This window comes from Balaenoptera borealis (genome assembly GCF_965194805.1).
Source record: "Balaenoptera borealis genome assembly, chromosome: 4".
Classification (NCBI taxonomy): Eukaryota; Metazoa; Chordata; class Mammalia; order Artiodactyla; family Balaenopteridae; genus Balaenoptera; species Balaenoptera borealis.
In genome coordinates this window covers 101440506-101458560 of record NC_138861.1, presented here as the reverse complement: position 1 = coordinate 101458560, position 18055 = coordinate 101440506, and the positions used below count along the sequence as shown (strand labels likewise).

At 38.1% G+C, this 18055-nt stretch overlaps 1 protein-coding gene and 1 pseudogene across 5 annotated transcripts in view; one reads left to right on the top strand and one right to left on the bottom strand.

The window, feature by feature from the left end:
* The window catches only part of LOC309627347 (uncharacterized protein), a 34984-nt gene extending 18407 nt beyond the window's left edge, over nucleotides 1-16577 (bottom strand). For 2 of the 4 annotated variants that reach the window (XR_014243690.1, XR_014243691.1), the window contains exon 1: nucleotides 2129-16577. Coding sequence is in view for 1 of the 4 variants with exons in the window: in XM_082389239.1 (XP_082245365.1) it covers nucleotides 2129-2232; nucleotides 3908-3960; nucleotides 5243-5314; nucleotides 5406-5502 (326 nt within the window). In the remaining 3 variants the exon portion in view is untranslated. The remainder of the gene's footprint in view (nucleotides 1-2128) is intronic. The other 2 variants (XM_082389239.1, XR_014243692.1) reach the window with 2 other exon arrangements.
* LOC309627349 (large ribosomal subunit protein eL33 pseudogene) overlaps nucleotides 1-18055 on the top strand; it is a 103347-nt pseudogene that overhangs the window by 2795 nt on the left and 82497 nt on the right. The window lies entirely within an intron of this gene.

Below are 18055 nucleotides of genomic sequence, written 5' to 3'. Positions count from 1 at the left end.
TTAAGATGAGAGAACTTGTAAAATGTTTGAGTGCTGGTGGGAAATATTCCAGAATGAATAAAAAATGGAGAGCTGTAATCTGTTTGAATAAGTGAGAGAGATTAGAATCTGATTCTGAAGTGGTCACGAAACACAAATATTTCATCCACAGTTAGAGAAGGCAATGGACATGAACACAGGTGTGTTTAGCACTACTATTTGTTTTTGTAAACTGATCATGTATTCAGCAACATTGCTACAAGATCTTATTAGTTATGATAATTGGGTTGTTGGTTTTCTTGTATTTCTTGTTGGTTTATGTAAATACTCTTAAATCTACAAAGAAAGACAGTTTTGTGTCTTGTCTTCTTTTTCAATTAATATGTTTCTGCGGTAGTCATTAGTAACATCCACCAATATTTCCATATCTTCCCTTTCTGGGTCCATGTTAGGATTTTACTTCCTGGGTCTTCTATTCCTGAGTGGAGCCACGTGACTATTTCTCACCAACTGAGTTTTGAGACAAGTGACATGTATCACTTTGGAACCAGAGCATTTAACTGTGGATACTAGACCCTGCCAAGTTGCCATGTTCCCTTAGATACAATAACTGGCAATGTTTAAGATGGTGGCTATTCCACCAGTCCGCCTCTCCGAGTGTTAATGAGCCCAGCCCTTCTGCCAACCCATAAAGAACATTAAGCATGAGCAAGATATAAAGTCTTGTGGTTTATATAATCTAGCCCATCCTGATTAATATGTCTCTTATTTGTTTATCTTATCTGGTTGCATTGGTCAGTACTTCCAATACCATGATGAAGAGTAATGATGGAAGTGGAGATTTTTGTATTATTAAACACCACTAAGTAATGTTTGCAGTAGATTTTTATTGAGTTAAGTAATTTTCCATTTATTTCTAATGGTCCAGATTTTTAAAAATCACAAATAGTAATTGGATACTACCAAATAATTTTCTACTTCTATTCAGGTAACGTGATTTTTCTTCTTTAATCCATTAGTGTAGTAAATCTTTGTTATTAAATCATATTTGAATTCCTGGAATAAACCCTACTTTATCATGATATGTTACATTGTTAGACCTAATTAATATCTTATTTGCATTATAGCACTTATATTTCTAAGTGCAAGGGGCTTAAAATTTTCTTTTTCATATCATTTTCATGTTTGGAAGAATGGTTTTTCTAGCCAATTATACTATGAATTGAGCATATGTCTCTCTGTTTTCTGGAAAAAAAATTAGTGGAGTAGGAATTATCTGTTCCTTGATAATCTGATAAAACTCAACAGAAAAATTATTTATTTTAATATTTTTAAATGGTTATTTAAACTTTTAGTTTGATTAATGTTCTCTACTATTCTTACCCAATTTCATTAATTTCTGCAGTTGTCTTTATTATTGTGGATCAACTGAGTTAAACATTAATAAAATGCCTGGGTCAATGTTACATATAAAAATTACTGTCATAATTTTAATTTTCTTCTTTATTTCTTACTTGGGCTTAACTCTTTTGTACATTGTTAATTCTTTTTATAGATGAACAATCAGTTCATTTGACTTTAGTTTTTACTGTAGTAAATGTTTTAAAGCTATAAATTTCCCACTGAATACAGCCTTTAACTATATTCCATAAATTTTGTCATGTAACAATTTTATATATTTGTTCTAGTTATGAAGTTATTGCTAATGATTTATGAATACTTCATAGTTATTCTAATTATGAAATATCTACACAAGGGTATTTAATAGTATGATTTTAGCTTCTAAACATGTGCCAATTTTTTAGCTTTCCTTTTGTTATTGATTTCTAACCTGATTGAATTATTTTGTGTAGTGTTGATTTTTTATTTACTGAAACTTCTTTGTCACATAGTATTTATATAGTTTTGTGAATGTTTTATGAGCATTCAACAATACTAAAATTTTTCCATGTATATTTTATATTTCTATTTCTGTATAAATCTATTATCCTGGGTATATTAACTACGTTATTCAAATCTTTTTCCTAATGCAATGTATATTCCACAATGATTCACATTCAGTGGGTCACAGTCAAACTCCAATAGGCATAGAAAGGCCTGGAAGGTGACTAAACAAAGTACTGAATAAATGTGTCTAGTACTTACTCACCCCATAGCATCTTCAGATTTGAGTTCAGGGTAGGAAGCCAGCAGCACAAGGAAGTTCATCCATTTGTCAATAACAACACTCAGCAAGTCCTTGTTACTTGTCACCTGTTTCATAGTAAGGAGTGTCTTTATTGCAATACCATGACATTTCTCCACTCTGGGGCTCTGCTCCATTAATTATCCCCCTTTTTTTCTTTGCATCATAATTCTCTCTACTGGCTTCATCTCTTCAGCCAAAAAACAACTCCAATATCCCTCCATCCACCTTTTTTGTTCCTTTCCTTTCCTCTGGCACTTCATTAAATGGTTTTTTAATGACTGACTCCACCACGTCACCTCTAGTACCTCGTATGTGGGCTACAGCCATGAGATGGGGCAACGACAAAACAAGGGTAGAATCAGCCTCTAATGAGATACTGTAATAGTCCAGGTGGAAGTGAAAGGGAATTTGGATTGATATGGTAGCAGTGAGGATGGAGGAAAGGTTTAAAGGGCAGAAGAATTAGAGTTTAGACACTGGAAAGAAAGGTGTGAAATACTCATCTCAGAAAGTGAGCATTGCTAAAGACAGCGAAATAGGATTTTGCAGCAGTGTTGTGTACCCACTTCAGTTTGACGAACATGAATTTATCAATATATCAATCTGCCCAGTTGTGTGATTTCCTCTAAAAGTCTCAAATGCATGGATACTGTCCATCATGAAATTAGTAAATGATTTGGGAACCCATGATTTGCTAGCCATCTCTTGTAGATTGATCTTCTTAAATTAGTGTTGGATTTACTTATTTCTTTGCAGAAATATGTGCAACGGTTATCTATCCATTGCCTACAAAATAAAATCTACATATCTCTTAGCCAGGCATTCAATTTCTCTCCATAATCTGACCAAAATAAAAAATTTCAGCTTTACCTTCTCTAAAATTGTCTGTGCACTTGATTTGTTGGTTAGTCAATATATCACATGGTAATATAGGGACAAAGGATCTTTTGTTTTGCTTTATTTTCTTCCAGAGTTCATCATCTCCCTTTCCTTTAGCAACTGCACTTAGATTTTCCTTTGGGAAATGACTTCTTCTAGACTTTTAATCCATACAGTTCCGGAAGAGCACCCTTTTGGTGAGAGGGATGCATAAATAACCGAGACCCACACACAGTAATTGGCTCAGGAAGCAAATATGTCACTAAAGCCATGAAAATTAGAATCCATGAGCATCAATCCTGAACCGTTTCTGGAAACACGGAGGAGGACAAATAACCTCCTAACTGGTGGTGGTAAATGGGCAGAATGTAATTCTGAAACTTCTAGGGGCAATCTGGCCCACGTGAAGAGGACCTTGCTGAGAATTAAGCCGACAGAAGAAAGAAATTCCAGAGTAAAGAAGGGAATATTCTTGATAACATCATTTGCACTCTGTGACAGCCATGCCAGAAGATGAACTCTTGGGTTTTTAAGTTATGTCACTAATGAACCCCCTTTGTTTCTGCAAGTTTGGGTTTGATATTTGAATCCTAGACGTTCTATAACCTGCACAAGTAGCCACCCGCAACACTGTCTCCCAGCTCCAGATCTCTGAGGCATCCACTGTGTAGAGCACTATTTCAATATTTAGGACAAAGTGGGTTATATGGTCATTTACATGGTTATGGACATTTCCTGCCTCTCCATCTAATAGCAGGTTATTTGAGGGCAGTTTATTGCAGACCCTAAATCCAGACTTCCTAAGATTTAAATCATGGCTCTGCCTCTTACTGGCTGAGTGACACTGAGCAAGTGTTTCACCTTTTTGTGTTTCGGATTCATCATCCATAAGATGGGAATTTGAACAGTAGCACCTGAAAAACAAAACAAGCAAACAAATAAAAGAATGGAAGCACCACAGAGTTATTGTAAGGAGTTAATATATGTAAAGCCCTCAGAAAAGTATCTGGCACATAACAAGTAAGCTCTACGGGAGTGTGAGCTATTTTTGTTACAATTATTATCACAATGACGATGATGATCATTATTATTATTTGCAACCCCGTTGCCTACTGCAGTGCCCTTCAATTATAAAAAGTGAATCATTCTTAATTATTGTATAAGTGGATTTTAATATAGTATTTGTTTGCCTGATCTTGAAGTTTTAACATGGATCAAACTACCAACGCATCAGAAGGTAGCCCCTGTCATCTCAGCTCAGAATACTGTAAAAGTCCAAATCTTCCTGCCTCATTCCTGCTACTTCCATCACCTTCCCCTCCGTCCCTGCCTATACTCAGTTCCTGCCCTTTTAGTTTCATCTTTCTTGCCCAGCATCCAATAGGTGCTAGAACTTGATGATAGATTTCTCCTTGGTCATTTTTGGGTATCAATCCTGTCTTCCATCTGATTCTCCATCTTACAGTGGTTCCTCTGCATTACCACACCCTGGCCTTCTACCTGGAGGATCAGCTAACACTTAACAAAGAGCAGCCACTCCACTTTAAGGCTTTAGAACATACTCTAATCAGGATTCAGTATACAATCCCCAAGACGCAGGAAGTAACTAATACTATGTATTTCAAAGGGTTAAGTATAAAAATATATCTTCTCTTCAACTAAAAATTCCCAAGTCTCTTTCCCTACAAGTTAAAGGAGAATTTCTAGGTTAGGGAGCTCCATTCCATGTCAGCAGTAGTCAGTCTCATAAGTAGGATTAGAATGAAGATGGGGTCATATTGGTCACTTCCAACCTAAGGAAGGTGACTGGAAGGAAGAGGGGCCAGTGAGTTTGCAGATCATGAGGACTACTGAGTCTACTTAAAGAATGCAAGACAGGGCTTCCCTGGTGGCGCAGTGGTTGAGAGTCTGCCTGCCAATGCAGGGGACACGGGTTCGAGCCCTGGTCTGGGAAGATCCCATGTGCCGCAGAGCAGCTGGGCCCCTGAGCCACAACTACTGAGCCTGCGCATCTGGAGCCTGTGCTCCGCAACAAGAGAGGCCACGATAGTGAGAGGCCCGCGCACCGCAATGAAGAGTGGCCCCCGCTTGCCACCACTAGAGAAAGTCCTTGCACAGAAACGAAGACCCAACACAGCCATAAATAAATAAATAAACAAATACTTTAAAAAAAAGAATGCAAGACATATTTATGACCTGGCCATTTTGAGATTTCAACACCATCGCCAGCCTGGATGCAGAAGAAACTGCCATCATTCAGAATGTTACCTGAAGCAAAGTGTGGGATAAATTAGCAAAAGGCACAAAACCCATAAAAAACACCTATGATTTAAACATGAGATGTTTCCAATGTACTAACTTTGGAATGATGGGCTTATCCATGGTCCTGCTGGAGGAAATAAAATGTTCAGCTTGGGAAATGAAGAAAGGAAACATATCAATGTTTTGTTCATCATGCTGGAAGAAATGGAGTTATCCGAACCATGTAAATTCAAAATGTACCCACTTTAAAAAAGCACATTTGCTATACTTGGAATACAATTTAAGAACTTAGAATTTCAAATTCCTAGAAATTCAATAGTGAAAATTTTAAGGCAATTTCTAGTTTTCATATAACAAATATCTATAAGTTGCACTTTTGTACATGAACACACTCAGTAGAAAACTTTTCTTCTACATGGCTTGCTACAAAAATTATCACAGGTCAAATCAAATCTCGTGAAAAGTTATATAACAGAGGGTGTCCTAACATGACACTGCATGTAATGTTGGTTGATTTTTCTCCCACCTAAAATGAAGTAAGAAGGCACATATACCATGTTAAATATTGAAAAGAAACTAATATTTATTTTTAAGGGAAATATTAGCATATTCATTAGATTTTAATTATCATTTTTCCTACGTTATTTTCCCTAGAAGCAGATCCTGAGATAAAAGTTCATATGTAAGTGATTTATCAAGGAAATCTCATTAGCAAAACCAATAAAAGACTGAAGGAAGCAAGACAGTGAAGGGAATGAAGCCAAATGAGGGTGTGATCTCAAACAAAGTCCCACACAGGGTAGCTTCAGCTTGATCCCAAGGAAAACTCTGGAGACGAAATTACCCCTCAGAGTTATCTGAGTCAAGGGAGCTGGGCTTTCAAACTCCCACATCCATTGGAAAAGGGTCATCAATATAGGGCCAGCCCAGAAGGACATAAATTCCCATGTGTTCAGTCAAAGAAGGCTCCAGTAGACTGAAGAAACTTCTCCCCAAAATTGCTATAGTTGGTGGAATGATGGGAATAAAAGCATATTAAAGTCTGGGGATACTCAGGAACAGGAAAAGAGATATTAGGGAATATGGATATAGCTCTGATGCTATTTACTACTTTGTTCTTTAATAATGTTCATTTATATAAGTAATACTTTATACCATTATTATTAACTTTATTATTTTAAAATACAGAAAGACACACTTTGCACAACTCAAACAAAGATATCTTCCCAATATGAATGGATACAGTTAATTGCTATATAGGTCAACTCAAACCAACAAGTCTTCATTCTGTGATACACCATTTTTATTTACACAGTCATTCAAAAGTATTCATTTATTGGCCACCATGGAGAGCCCATTTAACGTTGTTGTTAATAACTTTGCAGTCACAAAGAACTTGTTTTGAATCCTGGCTCTACTGGTTACCAACTCCATGATTTGGAGCAAATGACTAAGTTCTCTAAGTCCCTGTTTACACATGTGTAAATTGGGGACAATCATATTTAAGGATTGAGATAATGCATGTAACTGATTTTGCATCGTGTCTGGTATGTGGTAAGTGCTCAATGTTACTTAATATAACAATGAAAATTATGATGATAATGTACAGGCAGGGTGATAACATCTGTGTATGGGATAGTATACTTGAAAGAAAAATAAGACATGGTTCCTGCCTTAAAGAGCTTAAGATCTTAGAAGGCAAGTCATGAATAAATATTTAGCATAGAAAAGATAATATGAGAGAATGACATATGATTGATACTGAATGAGATACTTAAAAAAAGACGCCCCACCTCTACTCTCCCCTCCTCACTAATGTGTTCTCCACACTGACACTGGAGTTCTCTAATACACAGCTTTAATCGTGACACTCTCTCTCCTTTAATTGTTGGACTCCGTTTTACCTACATAAAACCAGGTAGGTTCCATAGCATTGACCTATGATCTACGCGTTCCCCATCCCCTGCAATCTACTATAGTTCAAATCTTTCACTTCATCCTAGTGTTCATTCTTCATTCTTCAGCCAAGAACTATTAAGGATATGTAATATTTTTCTACATCTGTGTCACCACTCAAGTAGTTTCATCCATGTGGAATATCTTAACTTCTTAGTGTTGAAATTTCTCCATCCTTAGATGTCCAACCCAAGTGTCACCTCCTGTATAAAGCTTCCCCATCTCTCCCATTTAAATTACTTCTCCCCTGTCCAAGTTCTTTTAGTAGATAGTTTTATTACTTAATGGTTTTTACACTTAATCATGTACTAGTAGATTGTATAAAGGAAAATGGCTGGGGAGAAGATGTTATGCACTGAGATTGGGTCAGCCACTCAGCAATGTCCACCAGAATGTTGGTCTTTGCACTAAACTGTAAGTTTCTTGAGGCCACGGATGACCTCTAAGATACCACAGAGGAGTTACAAAGAAAGGAAGAAAATAATCGTGGAAATAAAGTAGTGGAAATGTAGTGGAAATACACAATGTAGTGCAAATAAAGGGAAGATAATTTCAAGAAAGTATACAAGGGAATTGGTGTCAAATATTTCTGAGAAGTCAAGGAAAACAATGAATGAAAGAGACTTGCACAGGTTAGGGCTTAGTTAATTTGGAAAACGCAATTCTCCAAACAAACCATACTTATATAATATATAAATATAATATATATATCTAATTTATATAATTTATATATTAAATTTATGTCTATGTATAGATACAGGAGGGAATAAATAGTGAAAATATGGAACTAGCAGTGTACTTTTAACCATGTACAAACAAAAGCTATGAGACATGGTAGCTGGTGGTGGGAGGTTGAGATTTATGTCATGAGAAAGAAATTTGTGAGTTTTTTTAAAACCTGTTTTTGTTAAAGGATAAAGGGAAATGATTCATTTAAGAGGGAAATATTAAAAGTGCTAGAGAGAAGAATAATTTGAGAAGGAACTGTTTTTTTTTTTAACTCCAAATTTTACTCTATAACTAATTGGTGTATCTGCCAAATTCTTATAATTCTACAATATGGAAATTAAAAACACCCAAACTCCAGCTTGACCTTTTTGCACCGTAGCATTTTTCCATTACATAGGTAGATTCATGTAGTTGAATTGTAACAGCAATTCTTTGTCCACTGCTCCATTCTTAGGGACATTCCCAACTGGTTCAATACAGAACTAACTGGGTCTGCAAGGCTGATGTTCTCCCTTCAAGCACCTAAGCCCACACAAGGTGGCCAGATTCCCCAGCCTGTGAGCAGAAGCTTCTGGGTGTTCAGCGCTGCTGGAGAGCAGCTTGTCTGTCCATGGGAGGCGAGTTGGCAGGTGTCCACACTGGGTGGTGTGCTTACTGGGAGTCGTTTCCAGATCAAGGACCTTTCCTTTCCCTCCCACTCTGGGGACTCCTAGTCTCTTCCTCCAGTTCTTTCCCTCCAGAGTCACCACTCTGCCCTTCTTTTCCCTTTCCCCAGCCCCAAGCCCTCAATCTTCTGATCTATAATAAAAAATTGACCCAAGAATCTTCATTTAGCATTCAAGTCAGTGGTTACTTTTAATCTTTTTTCAGCATTGGTGTGGGCTGAAGAGGGAAAAAAGAACCCTCAAAAGATTCAGAGAACAGATTGCTGGTTGCCAGAGGTGGGGATGGGGGATGAGCAAAATGGATGAAAGGGGTCAAAAGGTACAAATTTGCAGTTACAGAATGAATAAGCCATGGGGATGTAATGTACCACATGGTGACTATCCTTAATACTACTGTTTGCATATCTGAAAGTAGCTTGGAGAGCGGCTCTTGTAAGTTCTCATCACAAGGGAAAATTCTGTTAACTATGGATGGTGACAGATGTGAACTGGATTTATTGTGATCATTCTGCAATATATACAAATATCAAATCATTACATTGTACATCTGAAATTAATATAATGTTATGTCATTTATACCTAAATAATTAAAAAAAAGAACCCTCAAGATACTAGAGAGAGCAAAAAAGAGTAGGAAAATATACTAAAAACAGATTAATGACCTGAAGCATCATTTTGGCATGTCATCAAATAGATTAATAATAATAATAATATAATGTCTAACTTTACTGAGTGCTACTGGTCTTATATATAAGACTTATGTAATCATAAGCCTTGGGCAAATCAATGAGAGAAGTGCAATTATTTTTGCTATTTTACAGATAAGAAAACTGAAGCACAGGGAAGTTAAATATTTCGCCCAAGGTTACTCAGCGAAGAAGTGTTAGAACTGGAATTTTGAGTCTAGACTGTCTAGTTCCAGAGTCTATACTGTTAATCATCCCACCATCCTTCAGGGATATAATACTAGTTTTGCTGAAATATAGTTTCTCCTAACACAATACTTTTGGATATTTCAAAATATATATATAATTTGGGCTTCTCTGGTGGTGCAGTGGTTAAGAATCCGCCTGCCAATGCAGGAGACATGGGTTCAAGCCCTGGTCCGGGAAGATCCCACATGCCGCAGAGCAACTAAGCCCGTGTGCCACAACTACTGAGCCTGTGCTCTAGAGCCCACATGCCACAACTACTGAGCGTGCGTGCCACAATTGCTGAAGCCCACGCACCTAGAGCCCGTGCTCCACAACAAGAGAAGCCACCGCAATGAGAAGCCTGTGCACCGCAAGGAAGAGTAGCCCCCACTTGTTGCAACTAGAGAAAGCCCGCGTACAGCAAAGAAGACCCAATGCAGCAAAAAATAAAAATAAATTAATTTTAAAAATTTTAAAAATACATATATTTTATATTATTACTTTGCAGACAAAGATTATTTCATACAAGTCAGTGAATTAAAAATTAAGATTTTTGGTTTCTATATTGGTCCAGCTACAAAAGTACACAGTATAATTGTTGCTGTCTAGTGAACGTAATCACATAGAGAATATTTTCTGTAAGATTCAGAGTGGAAGAACACTAACTAGTACATTAATTACTCTGATTTACATTAATGATTTATAAAACCGCATATAACGTGCCATGGAGCTGTGTAGGGTGTTCAGATATATGGAGAAATGTGTGAACTGACAAAGTAGACTTGTCTCAGTTGTATGATTTCAATTTAGCTTTTAAATAAGTGCTTTCCACATTGCTTGAGTAATTAGAGAACCACCTGCAGATATATACTGTGGTTCTGTCATATGGGTTCTCAGGTAGGTAATTATAGTTTACCTCCATACACATATTATGAATATTCTCAACATCAAAGTGAAGCCTTCCTGAGAAAATCATTTATGGATACGAATAGAAGAGTTCCTGTGGAAATATTAAAAACTGGTAATTATCTCTTGGTTTCCCAAAGAATTTCTATATAGAATTCATTCCCCTTAATGTTGGCAGAATATAAAACAGTAGTTCTCAGTCTCTTGTTTGCTCATTCAAAGAAGCTTATTGTGTCTTCAAAATGTAGATTTCTGGACACTCCCAGAGATTCTGATTCATTAGCTCTTGGGGGGCAGAGGGGGGAGGCTTAGAGTCTGTACGTTAAACAAGCCCCCTCTGGGAATTTTGATGCACTTGATCAGCCCACCATACTCTGAGAAACACAGATCAAAGGATGTCAGAGCAACGTATGGCTGTGTCCTGACATGGATGCTTTGCTCAGGGAGCACCTGGACAGAGGGCCGTGTACCTGGGTCTACCTACTAGGCAGATCAGCCACTTACTGACGGGTGAGTTTGTGAGTACATAGTTGAGGCACCTCCCTCAACCACTGCTGAAGGATTCAATGACAGGATTTTGGAAACCAACACAAAAATTAGTTAAGAAGGACTGAACCTGGAATATAGAATGAACTACTTGCCATTTATTCAACAGTTAATGTAAGAAAAACATGTATACAGCAGATTTTAGGAGCTGTCATTAATACCTATCCTTGCTCATTCAAGGACTAATGAAAATTGTATCCAGGTGAGGTTGGGGTCATGTTTTTGTCCTATTACTGCATAAATCATCCCCTTTCTTTGTCTTGCTATCATGGAATCTGCCGATTCCCATCTTGTCTCATAGGTGTTAATGTTGATTCTGCCATTTGCTAATGTAAAAATACTTTTAGACTACCTTAATTGTTCATTAAGGTGTTCACCAACTATGTATCTGTAACTCTGGTTGTTCATATTTTTCTTAGCTGCTGCACAGATCTGTGTAGAATTAAAATGTGTTTATCTTTCAACTTGGTGAACATGTTAGCCATGTCCAGTTGTGACAGCCTGGGAACAGGTATAATCTTTGTTATGACAAAGTGAGGATGATAGAGACAGCTTCACCTTTTCACAGGAAAAGAAAAGCTGCTAAACTGAGAGATGTCTGAAACAGTTTCCATCAATGGGCAGAAAGTTTTTACTTTAGTCAGATAGTTACACTTGTGCATCTGCAACAGGCATCTAGTGTCCAAGGCATGTCAGGTAAATTGTGCCCAGAGAAGGACCCTTAAGTAACCTGTATCACAGGAACTGCAGTGCGTGTGATGGGGCACGAGGTCAAAAATCTGCACCTGAAAGTCTCTCTGGGAAGTTCCTGCTGCCAATCAAAGAACTGCTGTGTTTCAGCTCCCTTAAAAAGTAGGGGGAGAAATCTGCCATCCTAAGCACAAAGAAAGCAAAATAAAATCTTGCTTCCCCATGAAGGTTAAGTTTTTAACAAACAAAAAATAGGAGAAGAGCAACTCTCTGCATTCTGCTTTAATGTAAGTTCATTCTAGTTACATTCTGGTGACAGAACTTCAGAAGCAGCTGTCTTGTTTTTTTTTTTGTTGCTGTTTTTTCCCCTCTGCTATATATCATTATTTCTCATGTTCTTCACAGTCTCCATTTTTGAGGTATCTACCAATTCTCAAGATTCTAAAGCTTTTGTCCTGCCCACTTGGGTGAAATTTGGGGGGTAAGTTTTTGCTTTTTCCTCAAAATTTCTTTGCCCAGTTAAAACTCTAAGAAGCAACCAGCATTTGCATTTTTAATAGTTACTTTCAATACAAAGAAACGTGTCAGCTTGATTAAACTAAAGACAAAGTTGAAATTTTTTCCAAAAAAATAAGTTTGAAAGGTCAATGAGATATTGGTTCATTAATTGTAACAAATACCATAGTAAGATATTAACACAAGGGAGAACTGGGTGTGGGTATAAAGGTACTCTCTGTACTATCCTTGAAATTTGTCTTAAATCTAAAATTATTCTAACAAAATATATGTTTTTAAAAAATCTCAGTGGTTACAAAGAGCAGAGATAAGAGAGGTAAGAACTGTGAGACTTTACAGATTATCTAGTCCAACCAACTGCTAAGCATTGAACCCTTTTTATCAACATCACCTATAAAGGTTCATCCAGCCTAAATACAACTGAATTGCATTTTAATCAGAAATACCTCTAAGCCAAGGCAACTCAAAAAGGATATTTTTGGAGACCCCTTAGAGAAAGTTCTTCCCTTTACTGAGTCTAAGGTTGTCTCTCTGCACCTTCCATTTTGGAGCTTTCTTTGGGGTCCTCATAGGCCACTAGGTCAAGGGCAGGGGCTCCTCCATCTCATACTCTCAGCTCAATACTTGTTGAAAATGAAACAAATCTAACCCCTTGTATTAGTTTTCTAGCTACCATAATAAAATACCACAGACTAGGTGGCTGTAACAACAGCAATATATTTTCTCACAGTTCTGGAGCCTGGGGTTCAAGATCAAGGTGTTGGCAGGTTTGGTCTCTCCTGAGACCTCTCTCCTGGGTTTGCAGAGGCCACCTTCTTGCTGTGTCCTTTTCTCTGTGTACACACCCCCAGAGTCTCTTCTTATAAAGACACCAGTTCTACTGGCTTAGAGCCCCATCCTATGACCTCACTTCACATTCATTACCTCTTTAAAGGCCTATTTCCAAACACAGTCACTTTGGAGGTTAGGGCTTCACCATATGAATTTGGGGGGAACACCATTCAGTCCATAATACTCCATTGAAGTATTAAAGCCCTTCAAATATTGGAAAATTTCAATGAGGTACCACAGTATACTAGTTAGGAGTGTGGACCAGTTAGTCGACCTGGGTTCAAATCCCAGTTCAGGCACTAGTTAGTAACATGGCTAACCTTGGGCAGCCATTTAATCTCAGGGAGTCTTCACTGTCTTACACGGAAAATAAGGATAATGATGGCAATTACTCAATCAGTATTGTGAGGCTTGCATTCACAGTTCATGTATAGCACTTAACCGTATCTAGCACATGGTAGGGCTTTACTTAATACTAACAACGATAGTAATCTCTCTTGATCTTCCTCTGAACTAAGAAACACTTACTTTCTATTTGAGGTGGTTTCAGTCCCCTTAACCGTAACTGTGTATCCTCCAAGGGATCGCCTAGTTGTCCCTGAACATGGGTTAGACTAAGCCTATCATTTCCATGGGGTTGCGAACAATATCCTAATACTAGAAGCTAAGAGCCCATTTACTCTTTTGGCACTTAGATCACAAAACATTCATATTAAGGTGTCCAGTAAAATCCTCGAGTTTTGTTGACTCCTGAGTCTTTTTCTTTGGAGATTTCTGCCAAACCAGGTCTCACTCTCACCTATTTGGAAAGGTCAGTTCCCCGTGACAAAAGTCATAATTATATATTCATTCATATTAAATTTTACCTTGTTAGCATCTACATCTTTAGCTCATTATCTTTGTGTTTACAAATCATCTCACTTCTTACAAATAATATGTTTAAGATTTTTCTCTAGATCCATCCAAGTTTATTGATTGGTGTAAAGGAACAGCTCTGCCCTGGTGACCTTGCAAGTACCTGTATAAACAAAGATTGAACTGCAGCTTACCTGAGTCCTGGCTGAACACCATCCTGGAATGGAGAGAGGTTTGGAGGTCTCTAAGGAGCTGCTATGATGCCATCTCCCACTTCCTTCCCTACCTCCCTGAAAGGATGCTATCAGACAGATTCTCATCATCTCCTAGGTTCTGATGAAGCACAGGCAACTTAGCAATGCGACATCCCACAACTAATGTTGGAATCATTGCCCCCTCCTATTTTTGGTGCATGGGACAAGGACTTGGGAGCCAGCACCCTGACTTACTCTTCTCCCCACTGTCTGTAATAGATTAACTAAACCTCATTGTATCTCAACTGTTTGATTAGTCAGATCTTGGCTTTGCCTTGTCTTCTAAGTGTGGGTGAGCTTGACAGTGTGTGGAAGCTTCTCATTTTTTAAATATCAGAAATAAACTTACCCAACTCAGATTCTTCCTGAATCTTCTATTCCTCATAATTCCTCAAATGGCAGTTTGATGGTTTCACTTGCAATTTTTCAGTAGCCTGCGTTGCAAGTCACTGCGGCCAGGATGCTATAATTTATATCAGCTGGTGGTTGCTAGTTGCTTTCTTACCTTTTCATCCATTTGAACTTCATTTCACTATTATCCAAGTTCATTTCACACCATATAGCCTTTGTTGCCTATGCAAACTTCACCTGCCATTATTCCACCAAATATTTTAACTCTAGAGTTTCCCAACCTATGACTCCTGGATAAGCTTTTTTACACTGAGGTACACATTCATTCTTTTATCCAGACACTCACCAAGTGGTGACTAATAAGGGACACTAGGGTACCAAGTAAGGGGTTAACACTTATCTAAGGTCCTTAATAGGTGTCAGTTCTTTATGTATATGAACCTTTTTGATCTTCACTATAGGCTTATTATGTTCCATTATTGTTGTGTCCATTTTTATAGATCATTAAAATGACACTGCAAAAGGTTAAATATCTTCTAGTTATTACAAGATGCACAAAGCATGATTCCAGAGCTTCAGGGGCCACAGTTCAGTTACTGTTGAGCCTGTGACATTTAGGTCATTGGTCCAGATGACCTTAACTGACATACTAGTGAGAGCTTCCTGAATTGGAGGCTAACAGGAGCAGAGGAAATGGTGCCAACTGTGGGGAAACAGGAAAAAAAAAAAAGCCAATGAAAAATAGAGGAAGGGGACAAGAAATGTACCAATGAACAAAAGGCAACATCCTTGGTTATGGGTTGAATTATGTCCCCCAATGAGACGTGTTCAAGTCCTAACTCCCCATACCTGTGAATATAACCTTGTGTGGAAATGCAAAAGGAGCTTTGCAGGTGTAATCAAGTTAAGATGAGGTCATACTTAATTAAAGTGAGCCCCAATCCAGTATGACTGGTGTCCTTATAAGACGAGAAACCACAGAGGAAGGAGAACGCCATGTGAAGACAGACACATAGGGAGAAGAAGGCCATGTGAAGACGGCGGCAGAAATTGGAGTTGTGCTGCCACAAGCCAAGGAGTGCAGGCTACCGGGAGTTGGAAGAGCCAGGAAGGATCCCCTCTCAGAGGCTTCAGAGGGACTCTTGTCCTGATGACACCTTGATTTTCAGGCTTCTAGTCTCCAAGCTGTGAGAAAACAGACGTCTGTTCAAACCAAACAAAAACAAACACCTTAGAGACTTCCCTGGTGGTCCAGTGGTAAAGAATCCATCTTACAATGCAGGGGACACGGGTTCGATCCCTGGTCAGGGAACTAAGATCCCACATACTGCAGGGCAACTAAGCCCATGTGCCACAACTACTGAGCTCGCACACCTCAACTAGAAAACCTGCACTCTACAACTAGAGAGAAGCCCGTGTACCACAATGAAAGATCCCGCGTGCTCATCGAAGATCCCGCGCGCTGCATCGAAGATCCCGCATGCCACAAACTAAGACCCGATGCAGCCAAAAATAAATAAAATAAATTAAGAAAAACCAAAAACACTTTAGATTCAGAGAACAGAGGAGTGGTTACCAGAGAGGAAGAGGTGGGCATGGAGAGGGTGAAATGAGTAAAGGGGATCAACTAAATCGTGACAGATGGAAACTAAATTTTTGGCAATGAGCACACTGCAGGCTTTCAGAAGTAGAAATGTTGTACATGTGAAAATTTATGTAATGTTATGAACCAATGTTATCTCAGTAAAAAATAAATTTAAAAAATAAACATCTGTTGCTTTAAGTCATCCATTCTGTCATACTTTGTTATGGTAGCCCTAGCAAATGAATACATCCTTCAAGGAGGATTTAAATGCCACATTGCTGGTGAATACATTATTGGATACTTCTCACCTCAGAATTAATCACGCATCTGTAGCACACCCCTAAAACTCGATTCAAACCTAATTTGAATTGTCTGTCTTACAGTACGCACATTTGTCCACTCGCTTGAGGCTTTAACACTTGGGTCTTCACTGCACATTGCCTTATATATATAGCAGTTGCTCAGTGAGTATTTCTTGATTGGAATTATTGACCTGAGTGATTGCAGGGAAGAAAGTAGAGTTTATGGGTTAAACAGCTGCACTCAAAATAATGTTTCCAAAAACTTCTTGTATTTGAGGCAATGTAAGAATTCCATCAATCCAGATGTGATTCTAATAAAAACTGTTTTTCTCATGAAATGGGAAAGAAAACATTATAACTCTAAGCTAATTATTCTGTATATCATTTCTGGTTGAGTAAGGCTTAGCCCTAGTACTTGAATAGCAAAACTTTAGTAAAGAAAGCTATAATGGATGCAAATAAGTTAACTCTCAGTTGACAACTACAGCACTTAATGGCAATTTTTCACACCTCAAAGAGCAGCTCTCTGCCTCTGAGGTCATGTTTACATCCCCCTCTCTGTGCCACCTACATTCACCCAGGGTAAAAAATTCCCACGTGATCCTGTGAAAAACAATTTCATGCATTCCAAAAACCATATAGCCATAACTTTTGCATTATTTTTTTGTTCACTTCATGACCATTGTCCATTTCCGTCTAAAGTTGAATAATCATTATTAATACTACTTTTATTGAAATAGCCATTTGTGGAAATTATAGTATAATTATGAATATCCTTTCTCCCTCATTAAAATAATAACTCCCTATGAGGATGACAGCATTATTTATAATGCTTTGTGCCCCAAATAGGACCAACTGCATGCCTGGCATATTTTAGGTACCAAATTAACCCTGGTTGAATTGAATTTAGGATACTTACACTGTGGCCCTATTCCACGAATGCATATAAACTGAAAGTTTGCAATATATTTCAAATGAAGAGAAACTGTGAATCAAAAATTACAATGATTTACAATTACAAACTGAGTGAACACATCATGGATTTCTTTACAAGTTTACTACAGCTGTCCAGATGGGTTACAGAGTTGTGCAAAGAGGCCACGGACACATACCTAGTCTAATTTCCCAATTTTTGTAGTCAAAGACACAGGACTTAAAGGAAGAAAGGTTCTAACCTGAAGAGGGACAAATGTACCCAGGTTGACTCTTGGCACAGTGTTGGAGCATAAACTAAGCAGCTCTAACAAAGAAGCAAACACGGTGGCTTCAACAAGACAGAAGTTTCCTACTCTGTCGTATAACAGTTCAGGTGGCAAGTGGTCCAGGGTACACAGGAGTCTCTACTCCACAAGATCGTATGGCAATCCCAGGTCCTTCTGTCTTGGTGTTTTGCCATTCCCTAGTATGGTGCCCTAATCTTAATACTCAAAACTGGTTCAGCACTTGTTATTACTCTGGGTTTTCCAGGGAAACAGACCAATAGGATACAGATATATAGATATTATAGATATAGATATATACCTATGTCTATGTCTCTCTCTCCCTCTCTGGAGAGAGAGATTTATTGTAAGGAATTGGCGCATGTGCTTGTGGAGGCCAAGAAGTCCTCAAACCTGCTGTGCAGCACAGGGAGCTCTGCCCAATACT